The sequence below is a fragment of the Lissotriton vulgaris genome, chromosome 3_2, assembly GCF_964263255.1.
Source record: "Lissotriton vulgaris chromosome 3_2, aLisVul1.2, whole genome shotgun sequence".
In the NCBI taxonomy this organism is placed as follows: Eukaryota; Metazoa; Chordata; class Amphibia; order Caudata; family Salamandridae; genus Lissotriton; species Lissotriton vulgaris.
In genome coordinates this window covers 16,704,225-16,721,538 of record NC_141690.1, presented here as the reverse complement: position 1 = coordinate 16,721,538, position 17,314 = coordinate 16,704,225, and the positions used below count along the sequence as shown (strand labels likewise).

Here is a 17,314-nt window from a genome sequence, read left to right as displayed (position 1 = left end):
AAAGAAGAATAGAGCAACCACCCACCCACCCACAGCCGACCAACCCCAACCCGGTCAGACAGGTCCCACCACCACCCATCATTCCCCCCCCCCCCCCCACCCCCCCGAAACCACCAGTTGACTCTACAGACCCAAGGGCCCCTCAAGAGAGCCAAAAGCCAAAAGCACAGGGGCAGAGGTTCCCAGCCAGACAACAGTACAATTGGGTGTAGGACCTTAAACCTCGGTTACTCCACCACCCCGCCCCCCACTAGCATTCGGCATCCTCACCAGCTCAATACCTCACCATCAAGGAACTAAGCTCCCGCGCGCGGGAAGGCCCTCCCCAAAGCAACCGGCAGACAGCAAAGCGTGCCGCCACCAGACCCCCGATACATTCCTATTAGTTCAATGAGTAACTAGCAAGATCTCACCCTATAATTGCGACACAGTAGGCTCACAGCGTCTGTACAAGAGTCAAAAAATTCAGTAGGGCACAGTCGACCCAGAAAAGAGTCCACACACTCGATTACCCCTGGCCGTCCATGTCAGCAGCGGCATCAGCGTCCTCCCGTTGACTCCTCGGACTGTTGCGTTGTTCCTTAGCCCACTCCTTCAGGGATTTTTTCAATTCCGCAGGGTCGGTGAAGAAGTGTGAGTGCCCCTGCCTGTTGATTCGGAGTCTCGCAGGGTACAACATGGCATAGTCCAGCCCAAGGTCTCTCATTTGTTTCTTATATGGGGCAAAGCGCTTTTTTCCTCCTGCACTCTCGCCGTGAGGTCCGGATAGAGGGAGATGTTCATGCCCTCGAATTGCAAATTTCCTTTCTCCCTCGCCAGCCGAAGCGCCAGATCCCTGTCTCTATAGTTCAAGAGTTTCGCAATAATTGGCCGCGGTGGGAGTCCTGGTTGCAGTTTCGGCCCCAGAGTACGATGTGCCCTCTCGACAATGAACATAGGGGAGAAGACCTCCTCCCCTAACAGGGTCCGAAGCAGCTTCTCCACGAACAGCTCCATTTTACCAGTGTTGGTAGACTCCGCCACCCCAGTAATACGGACGTTGGAGCGCCGTGAGCGTGCCTCCAAGTCCTCAGTCTTGTCTTGAATGACTTGAAGTAGCCTTCCGAACTGCTTGCGGTCTTTATCCCATTCCGTTTGGGCCTCCTCCGCCTCCGTCAGCCGCCTTTCTGCCATATCCAGCCATTCGGCATGCTTATCGACTCTCTCGGACATGCGGGCCATCCTGTATGACAATGCATCAATTTTAGTGCCAATCGCCGCCATGCTATCTTGCAAGCCTTTCTCCATAGTTACCAGCATTTCGCGAATGTCCGCACACAGGGAGCTGTCGGAGGCCGTAGGCCGCGGCGATGCATCCGGGGCCGGCCCCTCTGCACCCTTCGTTTTCCGTTGATCAAACGACAGTTTGGGCTGGGTTTTGTCGCCCTTCCCCATAGTGTTCCTGGTGGACATTCAGTCGAGGTGCCCAACCGCCAGCAATAAACCACCAGAAAATGTTAGGGGAGTAGAAAGGAGACACTGGGGCAGCAGGCTCCAGAGGACAAGGTGTTGCGCAGCAAGAAATGCGTCCAAGATGGCGGCTAATCACACGACAGTACGAGTAGGCCCAGTCGCCAGAGAGGCACACCACCGAGCGCTCCCCTTTAACCAGACCACACCAAAGCCGGGCAGTTGGGTCACCACTACTCTAGAAAACCCCACATCCACAGCCCACAGCTGTCTGTGGGACGCGCAGGGTTCAGGCACAGTCCGATAGATCGATCTCCAAGAAGGTTGGCGGCCAGCCAGAGACTTCCTCCGGTGTCCAGTAGTACCACAAAACACCAGCACCTCCGTTCCCTCCGCATGCACAATCGAAGGCCAGTTCACCACAACTTCGCTCGGAAACAGGGCGTGATATCGCCAAGCAGGACCAGTTGTTCAGTCGCAGGAGAGGTAGACCGGCACCACTCTAGTACCGCAGGCCGCACGTAGCGTGACGCAGCCCGGGCAGCCACTCAGGATAGACCGTGGATTACGGCCTGGTCCGCCACAGCACCGTCCTCCAAGCAGCAAAGCGTCACCACACCGGATTTCGACCGGGGAAAGGCCCCCCGCTAGGCCGGAGCGTAGATAGAGAGTTCGCCTCAACTTTCAGAGCTCGTTAGGTGCCAAATGGATAATTTTGACGGAGTTTAACGGGGCACAGGCGAGGAGCTCAGCGCTCACACGTCTTTCATGGACGTCGGCAAGCTCCGCCCCCCCAGAAATTTGTTTTTTTGTGTTTTTATTTTAACATAAGGAAACATTTTAATCTACACTACTTAACAACAAGATTTCTTTAATCTTTGGGTTTTAAAGCTTTTTTTAAATCCTATTTAACCAAGTCTGCCATTTCAGGTGGCTAATCTCCCCCCGCATCCTTCTTCCATTGACACCCATTTCACATTTGGTTTTGTTCTTTTTTTTCTTTTCTTTTCTTTTTTTCACTGATACCATGGTACTCCCATTGTACTGGTGCTAGAGCTTCACTCCCATGGTACTGCAGTGCCATGAGAATGAAGTTTGTGTGGTAGCTCCCGTGGTTGTATTGTGGTACCTTCATGGGAGGGATGTGCATTGAGGAGTACAGCAGTACCCACAGCACAACATGTTTGTGTTTTATTTATTTATTTATTGATGGCTCTTTACAAAAGTTCCAGCAGGTCAGGTGTCCCTACCCTTCCCCCACCCCATATAACTCATTTATTTTTAAAAATATTTATTTCAGGGACAAGGAGATTGATTTCCCGAGTCATGTAATGACGTCTGCAACATTTTTCTCTGGGTTGAGGCCAGCCAAACAGATCGCTTGATATTGTCCCTCTGTACAGAGATAATGGACTGGAATAAAGCACCGCTGAACAATTGTGCTACCTAATGTTTTAACTTTTTGAACTGTGAGACAGGGGCAGGACCAATTTTTCAGATATCCTTCATGGCCATCTCAAACACTTCTTTTAGCACCTACTACTCAAAAGCAGCCAAACAGATTCCGGTCAAATCACAAACAGCACACTTTCTGAGTAAAGTTCAATTTTTTGCCTAATTTGCTGTAATTAGGTTCAGCCTTTTTTCTGTATCGGAGAGCAAAGTTTCCTATAGGAAATAAATATTTTCGGATCCCCTGCTTTTTCTTGGCCCCCGCTTGATGGATCAGCGTGACATTTTCCAGGAAGGAGCTGAGGTGGTTTTGTGCAAATGAGTCAAACGGTTATTAGCAAAACAAAAACAAAAAAGTTCGCCCTATGGAAACACTGACCTAATTATAAATGTAAAGTGGTGACTATCACTGTGAAAAAAGAAATATATATATATATATATGTAATATTGTGTGTGTGTATGTATAAAATATGTGTAGTTATGATTCAGATAATGTTTCAATTGAAAAGGATTGTTTTGATTAGTCAATAACTTTGATGGATTTGCAGGAAACTTGGCTATCTACTTACTCAAGTAAGCTTTGGCATTCCAAGTTTTATTGAGGTCCGTCCACGGGCGGGGGGGAATGTTAGGGGTAGGGTGAGATAAAAACAAAGAGATTTCCCATTTTAGCACCAGTAGCCATCTTGTTCAGATCTAGAGCCCAAACGGCTGAACAGATTTACACTATACTTGGCAAGAAAGTAGAGCTTAACTGCGTATGCAACCTTTTTTTGGTTCGGGGTAAATCTGTTCACTAGTTTTTGCGATGTAAGTTTGTTAGTAAAGTTCTTCAGTGAGGATGAAAGGATTTCCAGTTTTGTCTGTATGTTTTAACTAGTAAATCATACTTTGTGAATCCGATGAATCACATTATGAATTTTTTCATAAAATGTGATTGGTTGAAGTAGGGCTGAATTTTTTTTTCTGCCATCTTGAAACTTGCGAGTCGGCTCTAACTCGCAAGTTTCGCAATTTAAAAAATATTTTCCAGAGTCATGGCGGGTCAGCCCCAAAGAGCACTGATCTCAAAGCAATTGTCATGGGAAACCAGAAACATGGAAAAATAAAACAACTTCAGAGAATAAATCACCTAATGGTGCATGTATCACATGTCGAGGTCGATAAATGAGCTCTCCAGTACCCATTTTAGGTTCTGATTTGACTGCCATTTTGTGTCTGATCCACATGATTCAGGCTTTGTTTTAAAAAAAATAAACACATGCTGCAAAGCTAAACACTAAAACTAGTTTCAGGCTTTGCTTGCAAGTGTAGGGCTTGGTGCTGCCCAAACCCCACTCAACCGTGCCTTCTTCAGGTTGGGTGCTTCACCTGATCGCAAGCCTGCTGCTGAATATGGCGGAAGGCTGTGCACAGTAGAGGTTGGGTATCCTTGGCAGAGTTGGGGGTGATATTTTAAAATAAATACAAAAGTAATACTTAACAAATAATATATAAACACAGGAACGGGTAGAGTCAATTTACTGCTTATGCTGAAATTATAGCAATAATTTAAAAAATGTATCTTTCCAACGCTGTCTACCTCAATGTGATGCTTAAGATGAAATAACCTCTCATGTAAGGGATGCTGACTTAGAGACATTCGATTGCTCAAAGTACCAACCACTTTCCTTGAAATCTCCAAATAGGGAACTATGCTTTCAACTCTGATGGACATTTCTCTGCAGAGGGATTGTCAGTAAATGTCCCTCATTTCTTCTCTTCCACCAGCTATGTAATAAGTTCCCCACCATGCTTCTCAAATAATTTGCAAGATTGGTATAACGTGTATGTTAGTTAATCCTAATCTACCCACTCTACCTCAAGTCTGTCGCCTTTTCAAAAGCAGACAGGTATTTATATTGATTAATTATGTTTAAAAAAATATTTGTATTAATAGCACAGTATAGTATGCAGTGGGACATCAGGAGACATGCAAAATACCTACCAGAAATCTGCATCAATGAGTCCATGCTACCAGATCGGGGGGTGGGGGGATGTGTGAAAAGCATTTCCTGTATATCACTTTTCTCTCTTGTGCACCGAAGAAAGAGACAAAGCATTATTTGAAAAGCATGAGTTTGTATACATGTTATAAATGTGCAGAAACAACCCAGCATGCCAAAAAGATAAAAATCATATACCAAAGAAGGAGGAAATATAGTTAACAAGTAGTTGAAAAAATTGGTCTGAGTTGTCCATCACCACCATGCATTATAGTGTGATTAAGCATTATCTAGCGGTGGAAATCTACCAGAGGTGACGCACTTGTCCAACTTTTTTCAGTGTACCTTCTCTCTGTGGTGAGCAACAAAGTGAGGCTAAGGTTCATACTCGAACACATACATACAAATATCTCCTACCCGGAGATATGTACAATCCACACAATAGTTTTTAGCAAAGAAACACAGTAAATAGCACGAAACGCACAGTGGGTCCCAGGGTGGGACCAAACCATATACTAAGAAAGTGGTATAAGAAACACGACTTGGATCAAGACAATATTGAGAGGACGTAGAAGTGCTGGGGACCCAAGGAACCACCAAAGGTGCGTAGATAGGAACCCTACGAAGAGCGTGTGCAGTGTGGAAACACGACCGCTTGCTCCGTACAACTCTACGTGTAAGTCGCAGTTGGATTTTTAAAGGTTAAGAAGACTTCACAGTGGACCCACAAGAAACCCCGTGGAAAACAGAAGGTTGGAGAGCCACCCCACCCGGGGCTCCGTACAACTCTACGTGTAAGTCGGAGTTGGATTTTTAAAGGTTAAGAAGCCTTCACAGTGGACTCTCAAGAAACTCCATGGAAGACAGAAGTTTGGAGAGCCATCCCACCCGTGGGTACCCTAGTACCCACGTTACCTAAACCAGGGAAGCCGGGTGCATACGTGTGAATTGGTGTCGGAAACTGCAGTTGAACCCAATGGAGGACTTAAGGAAAGTGCAGCTGAAGAAGGAGAAAGTGTCAGGTGGAATTCGAGGATGGATTCTAGATAAGAGGTACCTGCAAGCACAGGGGACAGAGTCTATGTCACTCAGGGGTGACCAGGAGACTTGGAAGGTTAATGCCCTTCGATGTCAGGTGTTGCAGGATGGATGACAATGACACTGACTCTGCAGCTGTGAGGACCAGCGATGCAGAGGAGGATCAGGAGCTTTCCACGAGCTGTCCCATGAAGGATGTCGAGTGCTGAGGGGTCGGTGTCTGGCGGGAGCACCAACAAGCCTTGGCAAATGCAACCAGTGCAAGAATTGAAGAAGGAGCAAAGTCGGGACCAGCAAGGTCCAGGGGACTCATCAAAAGCAGGGGAGTCAGGGCAGGCCTGAGAAATCAGGAGTTCCCAAATGTAACAAGTGTAGCACTCAAGTAGGCCCACAGACCAGAGGCACTGGAGTCACAAGAGGACATCAAGCAGTTCACCAAAGTATGCAGGCCAAGGTGCACAACAATGTGGTGTGGCTGGAGATTCAGCTCTCTGGAGATGCTCAAGATTGGGGCTACTTGGAGCCCGAAGATCTTTTTGGAAAGAAATCAACAAGCCTTTGCAATTGCAAGTTGATGCAGTGCACAGGGGTTTGGTTATCGCAAACCCCACGAGGGATACTGGCCTCAAACTTGGTGAGAGGGCAGGGCAGGCCTGGGAGCTGTGGAAAACCACCACCTGTGTTGCAGAACCGTACAGAGTCCGGAGGAGCTCAGAATCAGCAGACTAGTCGACTTGGTTGCAGTTCCTACGTATGCAGTGAAGTGAATCCTTCAGTCCAAGGGAGATTCCTTCAAGTATCTTTGATGCTTCACAGGCCTTGGAAGGTTCCTGTGTGATGCACAGGCACAGACGATTCAGCAGACTGGATGGGAGACGGAGTAAGGCCCAAGTGAAGTCCAGAGAAGTCCAGAGTGCCCAGACGGTAGAAGATTAGTGGTGTCTGATCTGAATCTTATCCCACGACAAATCTAGGGACCTCCACCCAGGTAAGCCCTTAAGTACCCTAGGGAAAGGGTTGGGAAGATTCAGGGGACCCTCCCAGTTGGAGGGTTTGCACAGGGGGAGATTAATCCCATGTTCTTTGTCCAGTTTCGCGCCAGATCGGGAGCCAACAGCTTGACTCTGCACAGGGACACCAAATATGCCCCTCACGATTGTTCTACCTCTGCTTAAGCTTGGCTCAGCAGCAGAAGGGCAGAATCGTGTCTCTGGTCAGCAGCAACCATTCTGTGCTGTCCGGGTCAAGAAGGCTGGTATTGGGAACACTGAGAGCCTAATGTAGGGCTCTTCCAGTACTTGGAATCATATCTCCCACACCGTTTATGGTGTGCGGGTATGATTCCAACATGTTTGATACAAAACATGATAGGATACATTGCAGCCGTTTTCGAGATGGTCATCGCGTAATTATGCGGTGCCCCTCCATATACTATATGGCTGCTTTACTGACAACCCGGGAGAATGAACTCCATAGGCTGCAAGGGTGTCCCGCTTATGCCGGGGCACCCTCTCACTTAGAACAAAGTACTCTGCCTTCAGGATTGGAAAGGCCTGCTATAGGGGTGTCTTATAGGTTGTAAGTGCGTCAACTCTAGATATAGGAAACCTATATCTTTAGTAAGTGGTGCTAGCACCAGCTTACACAGGCTGCAATGTCAGGCCTGTAGTTCCATTGTGAATGGTCCCTCCTGGGTGGCATAATACATACTTCAGCCCCTGGGGGACCTCTGGGATATCCACGCCCTGGGTACCTTAGTACCATATACTAGGGTACCCCAGGATCCAAGCTGGAATGTACCTAAGTACGGAACACAACAATTTAGGGAGAAAGCAGATAGCGTGGGGTTCTGATTAGCCAGATCCGAGTCAGACTAGTCAAATACAGCTAAGCACCAGGCAAAAAGTGGGGGTAACCATTGAAGCAGACCCTACAATCCTATAACTCCAGCGCTGGCCCTCATTTTTTTAAAACAACTATATCTTCCCACTCTAGCAGTGCATTACTCCATCCCTCTGTGGCAGTCATCTTTAAAGCACATACACTTGTGTAATTTTTACTTTTAAATAAACACCATGGTGGCAACCATATTTAAATGTACTTGAACTTTATTGCCATATCCAAGAAATGTGAGTAGCCGTACAACCTAACAGTAATCTCGCCTACAGCTATGCTATGCCAATTGCTCAAATCAGGTGTTGCTACCCACTCCTAATCACATATCGAGAATGCTGCTCAGTTCATAACTTTTAACAATAACTTAAACATTACTATCCCAGGAAATAACCTTTTGCCCTCTACCTCACCGAGTTACAACTTTGTGAATCTTTCCCCAGAGCTTCTGCCAATCCAATTAATACCTACATTGCCATCACCGATTTTTCTAGTTCAAGATAACTACCTATCCTTCTGACTTCCTCACAGACACTGCCTCATTACTAGACCGCAGAGTACTCGGTTCCTCCATCATACTCTTTTCCAGGGAGGTTCATAAAAATGTTATTATTGCTGTACCTTTTTAAATCACAGACATTGCCTTGCCCTGTCATCCTGCCCATGCTTATTCTCCTCAGCAGCTGTTCCTGGTTAGAACAGCTCGTCTTGCAGAGCTTACAGCCCTAACAACTTTGTTAGTGGTATCAGACTCAACCCTACTGCACAAATATGCAAACATATTTCGCTGTGCATAGTAGTTCTAATATGTCTTTAAAAGAAAGCACCATGAATGCATTATTAGCATCTTGGCATTTGTTTGAAGTTTATGACCACCTGGAAAACCACGATTTTAGCCTCATTGGTTTAATAGAAACCTTCTGCCATCTTTTACGAACTCATAAACCCCTCCTACAACATAAAATGATAAAACTGATCATTCAGACGAGGGGGGAGCGTAGAAATCATTCCACATAAATCATTCACATGCAGGGAGATCCTTACCGTCTACAACACATCCTTTGAACTGGTAATATTCAGATGCACTATCAAAGCCGACTACGGATTCACCCTGCTATAATCTACAGACTCCATTGTTACTGAACTTTCCTTCTCGTCGAAGTCCTCAAGCTATCTATCTACCTAAATGCCCTCTAAATAAAAGTCAACAACGTCAACAGCAAACTTGGCATCTAATACTGTTGAAAATATTTTAGGTGTCTCCCACTGGGTCAATCACTTATACACATGGCTGGTCACATACTCAACCATATTGTTGCGCAGAGCTGAATAGAACGTATTTGGACATCCTAGCCTAGCCCCACTGGTAGCTGGGAGAACACGGCCCACCCTGCTGGCTCATCCATGGGTTGGCACGTCGTGGTAGTACAGGTCCAGGTGTTCATCAAGGTCATGAGATAAGTGATGCTCAACATGAGTGTATGGAGGGCCGGTATTACCACTCCTAAAACCAGAGCTCACGAGGAAATGGAAACTGCACACCACCTACAGGGCTGTGATCCCACCAGCAGGTACTGGCATCCTATACAGAAACGTGCTTTCGGTGCATTTCTTCGAGATCAATCATTTAATTTCAAATCACAAAAGTGAGAACCTTCAAGGTTGTCGTTGACAGTGCTATGGGTATCCATCAATGGTGCTTCTACAATAAAGAAAGTTCTTGAAATAATTCAGTGTAATACTTAATTCACTGCTCCTACTGCAGAAGCCTGTGGTCCCAGTCCTGTGTCATAAGATATTGTGTCCTTCATAAATAAAATAGTTCAAGCTGCAGGAACAGCAACTTTGGAGATTGATTTCAAATGTGTGGGCTTGCCCACACCTATAATATTTTGACAGAGTATTTTGTACCGGGTTAAGCATATAGTTAATGCCAGTAGTCAGCCTTTTAGGATTTACACAACACACAGAAGGTATAGAAAGTAATTTACGTGTATTTGTTTTATAGCTGTGTTGTTTGGGTGCACCTTGTTAACTCGGATATGGTAAGCAGTGCAACCTTCTAGACATTTCAGAACGGTTGATTAAAATGCACAAGACAAGGACATTTAAATTTGTGTGTACTAAGAAAATTGAATCTTTTAGGAAGCTTTGAAAAATATGGAGTACGTTTGAGCTTTCTAAAGTTAATTATTGTGACCCTCTTTATTGCTCTAGCCGTTCATGAGTCCTGACTACAGTAGAATGAATTGGGCTAAATGGGAGAGAAATACTAACATTCCAAAATGAATCTGCTAAATATATATTTTGGAAACAGTTTATTTTGCAAATACATTTTAAAAAGTGGCGAAATAATGTAACTACTGCTGGATATTGGTTTACCTGTCAGTCTTGAAATTCAATCGAAATATTAATTTAGAGAGTGTATGGCTAAAATAAGTCTAGGAATTGTCTGATACAGAGCACAAACATTCCCTATCAAACCAAGATTAACCAGCATTGTTTCTTATGTTTCTTGGCAGGAGTTCCACGCCATCATCGTGGTGAAATCTGGAAGTTTTTAGCAGAGCAGCACCAGCTGAGGCATCAAGTCACGAGTAAACAGCAATTAAAGGATACGCCCTATAAGGAATTGCTAAAACAGTTAACTTCCCAGCAGCATGCCATTCTTATTGACCTAGGTAGGTATGCACCAGAGTGTACGCCCTCCTATAGATAAGAAATGTAATCTTGGTTTTATCGAATTAAAGCAACCAAAGATGATTTATGTCTTATTACTTGTGAAATATTTACAATAATATCGGAGTTCCTTTCTGTGTGGGACTGAGATGCATGTTTGAACGAGTTAATAACCCACAGTATTTGAAATGTATTATAATATTGATGTGGTTGCCCGTAGACCTCAATAGCGGGTGATTTGCATGCACCTTATGCATTAATATGATGTGAACGTCCCATTGTTACTTGATAACGTCTGTTGGGATGCAAATACCCACTGCATGGTTTATGGGCGTGTTCCGTGCCGGGAGTGCCCACCTGCCTGTATTTCTGGTATCCTGACTTATTTTTACCCTGTGTCACATCTTTGAAGTGTGTGAGCAGGCCTGTCCTTGACTGTGTGAGGTCCTGGACCTGTCCTGTGAACTGGAGCGGCGCCCCAAGCATACCCATTACTTTCCCTGTTGTGAGTATGGCGCATAGAGAAGTGGTGGCAGCGTACTTTGGTTAGGAGAAATCAACGGCGTGACCAGGCCTTTTTATCTCTGTCACTTGGGTGAAGGCTTACTGGCCCACCTGTATGAAGTATTGCTCCCATGGGCAATCCCAATCCCTGCGTGATGCGTGAGCAAACCAATGTAATGGAATACATTGGGATCCATTTTGGTTACCCCGTAGCATGGCCTAGCAAAAGATTGAAGATGAGGATTGTGCTCCCAGACACTAGAAATATATTCCTGGCATGTCTGTAGCACTTCAGGAAGGAGACCCGGATGCTGAAATAAGAGGAAAGGAGACCAGGCGTTATAAATTCTTTGAGCTCTTTTGGTTAGCAAGGAGCTGCTGATTAGTGTTCCTGAGCCCTGCCATTTCTTGGATTGTTGAGGAAAGGGGTGGAGCTTGTGAATGGTAAGAAAGTTTCTAGGTGAGGCCTCCACCTTTATCTTTCCCTGATAACGCCTTCAGCAAGGTGGAGAACACTCACACCTCTTTGTGGCTCTGCCATGGGTACCCCAGGATGGAGATGACCACAGTACTACCTGCGGTACGAAGCATCTCTTTAAACAAAATCTGTAGCTGGAGAACAGCATGCATGTTATGTTATGTTATGTTGACATCCAAGGTCTAGAAACTGTGCATACACGTGGGAACCAAACCACCACACTTTGTTCCTTTTCCAAGCCCTTTATAACCAAGGAAGGGAGTGTTCCACAAAATACACAATGTTTGTGGTGCAACAGGGACTGGTGTCTGCCTGACAGCCAGTCTCCCAGAGGTGAATGAATATCACCTGAAATCTTGACTTTCTACTGGAGAAGATGTGGACCTGCCCTGAAGTGCCTAGAAGCCTCCCTGCCTACTGGGAGATTGAAGGTGTTGTACTTGTCCCGGTTTGCCACGCCATTGGATACAATTGAGGCCCAATATCCCCATCCTGCCACATGTACCCCCGAATGGGAACTGACAACAGCCACAAGAGTAAAAATTGAAAGTTTGAGTAACTAAGTCTTTAGTGCCTCTATATCAGATCTTTTTTCATGCATTTGTCATTTTAAATTAAGAATAATGTTAAAACCGATCTTTGCAACCGTTTTGCACATTGTCCTGCCCTCGCCTCATCCTGCCTACCAGTTGCCAACTCTTACATGAGGCCAATTTTGTCAGTTCTGGAATAGATGCAAAGTGAAAAAATTGGGCGTGCAAACCACAGAGCCCAACATTTTATTTTTTGCACACTCAAAATTCAGTCTTATGTTCCATAAATCGGTCACCTTCCAGGATAGTTTCAGGTGAGATTGCCCTTCTCTAACATTCCCACTCAACAACATGCAGCAAAGGTGGATTTGAAATACCAAAATCTTCACCCGATCTCGCAAGCCATTTGTGTAAGAAAAGCCGCCTAAATCCAACCTAACAGCATTTATAGTAATTCAACTAACTTGTTGCAGTGATTTATATGGAATATTTTGCTCTATTGCCGATTGAGAGGGCATTCACTACCATTTATCTAAAATCTTTGCAAAGACATATCTGGACATCCTCAATCCCTTTACATTGCTATCTCTGTTTCCTCGACTTATTCACTAGTATACATCTAGTTCTGATCATGTAAGTGATAGGGCCATGATGAGGTCATAACAGTCTTTGAAATTTCGACATTCATGTGATATTTCTATCAACTTTAAGGTACGTTTTAATAAATGTTTATAAAAGTTGTCAGTGTGATGGAAGTACACTGGAAGATGGAGACAGCCAATAATGAGTAAACAGAACCTCATGGATTTTCTGCCATCCGTTTGGGAAAGAGAATGTACACCATTCCCTTGAGTGCAGCATACTCCAAATGCTGTGTTCTGTATGCAGGAAACTAGCAACTCTAACCAGTCGAGCTTGCTGGCTTTGATTACCCTATGTTCAATCAATCAATCCTCATTGGTTGCGGTTAATTCTTTGTCAGTGGTAGAAATAGAAATGATCGACATTTTTAGGTACAGCAATCCCATGTGAAGAAGTCCCACACACCTGCGTTGGACCCCTGGCATATCTGGAGTGCCATTACCTAGAGCTTGGGGTCCACAGCGGTCTACAGTGCAGCAACCTATTTCCTATTGTATACAAAACAGAAACTCAGCAAGCCACGTAGTTCAGCATGTGATGACACCATGAAGCGAGTAACACTACCACTGTTTTTGCTACCCCTTGCACTTACCCATTGAATTGAGAACGATTAAAAGGAGCCTTTTCAAGCTTACTTGGGTGCCATTGTAGGCAATGAGTTCTCCTAAAAAAAATAAGAAAGCCTTATTGAGCCACAACTTGGGTTCATAGAACAGAAGCACTCTAAAACGGATATATGACGTTAAAACGCATACTTTTACCACGCATACCATTACAACGCAATATTTACAACGCAGGATCTTTTACAACGAATACCTTTACAACGCATGACATTGCAGATGAACCCTAAAAATACCCCTGTTCCCCAAAACCCAAACCCAGCCCTGCACCCTATATATAAAATTACTATAATTAATTTATTTAATTTATTTTTAATATTTTGGTACTTAAAAAAGGTTAAATTAAATGATATACTTACCTATACTTACGTTGTAATGGCATGCGTTGTAATAGTATCTGCGTTGTAATGTCTTGAGTTGTAAAGGTATGCGTTGTAAAGGATCCTGCGTTGTAATGGTATGCGTTGTAACAGTATGAGTGGTAAAAGATGTGTGGTAACCGTTGCATACCCTCTAAAACGACTAGTGGTAGTGAAAAAAAATTAAAGATTAGAACTGGTGAATTTGTGATGTTGTGGAATATGTGAAAAAAGATGCCACTGTCATAATGAGGTTGCACAAGAGATTCACTCATTTTAGGAATGTAGTGCTAGAAAGACACAAGTTCCTGCAGAGAATAAAACAGCCAGGGCAATCGTTTGATGAATTTGTGGCAGAGTTAGGGAAAAGTATTTCCCCCTGCAACTATTGTGACTTTAAATGCAGTTGATTGAACGGGCAAACACCAAAAAAGATCAGGAATGCTTGCCGTCTATAGAGGACCCTAATTTAACACTCTGTTGCGTATATGAATGCAATGACAGGGGCGAGAATGAAATTGTTAAAGATACTAACTTTATTTCAGTTCAATATAAAAAAAAATACGTTTAAGCCTAGAGAATACACTGGCTTAGAGAAAAAGAGGTCGCAGAAAAGATATGTATTCATTGTGCAAAAAGATCCATGTTAGACCTGGCATCCTTGGCGTGGTTCCCCTAACTTTTTGCCTTCAGACCTCCTGTATTTGCTGCTTTCCCTAAAACGTGGTAACATTGGCTTATCCACAATTGGCATATTTAATTTACTTATAAGTCGCTAGTAATGTGCACTGCCTGTGCCCAGGATCTGTAAATTAAATGCTACTAGTGGTTGTCAAGTAGTACAAAGAGAGGGGTCCCAGAACGGGAGGACAGATAAATAGCAATAGCTTATGAAAATTAATCAAGAGAAATATATTAACTTTGGAGTACAATGTTGTTTAACCCCTTGCGTGCTGATGACAGAACGGTTCCGTCATCAGCATCGGTTGAGCTGTGCTGATGACGGAACCGTTCCGTCATGACTCCGCCCGCGCAAGGCGGAGTCAGCACAGGCGGAAAATACGCCCCGCACGCAAGGGGTTAATCACAAAGTACTCACACTCATATTTCGATACATTACATGAATATATAAATTGACAAATAATAGTGCCCAATGACAAGGAAGGGGACGGGGCGGGGAGAAGTGGAGTGGTAGGAAGTGGTGCAAGGTAGGGAACGTGATGCAGGTCAAACTTACTTATTTAGAAGCAAAAGAAAGAATTACAAGTGGCTTCAAACGGGAGCCAGACATTTGTACATCAAATGATTGTGAGAGTTCGAGCAACCAAACTTCTGGAGTCAGCAGTACAATCAGTGCTAGGGGTAAAAGCTGGTACGAGGGATGGTTGTCTACGTTTCAACCCAGAACGGCATAGGGTAAGTAGTCCCTTACAAATGGGTCTTCATCAGGACGGGAAAGGGTGGTGGGCAAGCTTCCTAGAGCATGGGCATAAAAACACACAGTTAAGGCGGTCCACACGGGATCCTGCGAGACTAAGCAGGTGGAGGACAGAGGATAATATTGTATATAATGGGCAATGCATGCACCTGGGTTTAAAAATTAGACCAAGCGCATCATGTCGCTAAACCACCGGGTATAAACATCTAACGTAATAATGGTACCGGCGGCGAAACTGAATGAACTCAAAACGGACACAGGAGTGCCCTGAAGGTCATGTTACGAGAGTCAGGCAGTACATGTTGAATCATAAGCCTCACACCGTTAGATTCAAAGTGAGGAAAAACAGGCACAACAAAATGAATACAACATGAACAAACTTACATGGAAAACAAATCACGGGTGAGGAGCATCTCTGTGGAAATAGATAAATTGCATTCATGTCAGATAAGCTTGACAACCAACTAAAAAGGATAATCAAAACACAAAAGCTGTGTGAATTTAGACTTAGTGTGTGACATGAGTAAGGGCTACGGCAAAATGAATCAGGCTGCCCAGGAGCGGTCAGGAGTATCGCGGTCGTCTGAAATTGAAACAGCGGGCCCATGTGTTACAATCAGGACGGGGTACAGTACTCGCTGCAGACTGGTACTAGGACGGGCCACAACACAATACCTGCAATCGGGAATTAATCCACTGACGGCGACCAGGGATATCGGCTTACAAGCGAGAGACCCGGTTTGCAAACACTGTTTAAAGTGCCACTTCAGAGGCACGTGCACGTAGACGCGCTGTGTGTATCAAAAAAAGTGTAGAAAGACTGGGCCGGGACCGAGACCCATAGTTACCATGGTTACTTGGGTGTACAGGGCAAACAATTGTATTAGTGACTAGGAGAGAGGCTCAGTAGATGAGGACAGAAGTAATCCGACGCAAAGGGTCAGACCGAGTATGCACTTTGAAAAAAGGGGGAATATACTTTAAAGTGGGCGTCCAGCACTGATTGTGCCACAGGCCTGCCATTGCAGAGTCTGTGTGCAGTTTTAAAATGCCATGTCGACCGTACAAGTTAAACCTCTTGTCAAGCCCAAACCTCCCTTTTTAATACATATAAGTCACCCATATGGTGGGCCCCGGACAGCCTAGGGGGCAGGGTTCAATGTATTTAAAAAGTAGGACATGTACTTTAAAAATGTTCATGTGCTGGTACTGAAAAACTCTTAGATTTGTTTTTCACTACTGCAAGGCCTATACCTCCCAAAGGATAACATTGGGATTACCCTATCACATTTTAAAAGCGTAAATTCCAAATGGGTAGATATGGCTGGTTCATGTTGGGTGTTTCTGGGATACTAATTTAAAATACTAACTTATGGCCTAACTGGGTCCCTGTAGCCGATTCACGGTTCCTTGCAGTCAACTTGCACTTGTGACTTTGTCCTGGTCCATCGTGACCAGATACTCCTTGTTGGCGATTTGTGCTTTTTGGCGCTGTTTTACCTTAAAACTTTAAAATTCAATATCTCTGGTTTCCCAGTTTGGATGTTTGTCGTTTTGGTCTTCTTTTATTTATTAAAATCTACTCTGTGTTTAACCGAGGTGTGGGATCTTTTTGTATGGTGTTTTCACAGTTTTATTGTTTGAAGTGTTGTGCAAATTCTTTACACATTGCCTTCAAGTTAGGCCTGATTGCTCTGTGCCATGCTACGAGAGGGTGAGCACAGGTTAATTTGTGATTTGCTTGTGCTTTACCCTGACTAGGATTGTGGTTGCTGCTTGACCAGGACTCACACTACAGTCAACCAACAACCCAATTTCTAATAATCCCATATAGCCAATGCCAAAGTGTGGCCCACATTACCATAAACCCGATTCAAGTTTTGCAAAAAAGTAACTATGACAGGATTTGTAGGTCCTGTCACAATGTGAAGATCAATATTAACCCCATCAGTAAGTACAGGGATTCTGATTGGAAACATCACAAGAGTGAGGTCGAGACGACTGATGGGTGTGTGAATACTAATGTGGGGGTTAGGAGATGGAAGGAGAAGTCTTTATTGCAATGTTATGTCTAATGACGAAAGCTTCAGGGTAATGACAAACACTCGATCCAATTGTACTAGGTGAAGAGAAATTCAAAAAGTTTCAGGTGTTGAACTAGAGCAGTTAGAATAGTTGTCTATGGCAAGAAACATAATTGAGGTGATAATTAAATTTGAAGCTATGCTATATTTTGAAGGCAAA

The 17,314-nt window shown here is 44.3% G+C and overlaps 1 protein-coding gene across 6 annotated transcripts in view; it reads left to right on the top strand.

The window, feature by feature from the left end:
• Nucleotides 1-17,314, top strand: part of TBC1D1 (TBC1 domain family member 1) — a 1,125,494-nt gene that overhangs the window by 970,849 nt on the left and 137,331 nt on the right. For all 6 annotated transcript variants that reach the window (XM_086963988.1, XM_086963987.1, XM_086963991.1 and 3 more), the window contains one exon: nt 10,340-10,498. In XM_086963988.1, the coding sequence (XP_086820114.1) occupies nt 10,340-10,498 (159 nt within the window). The remainder of the gene's footprint in view (nt 1-10,339; nt 10,499-17,314) is intronic.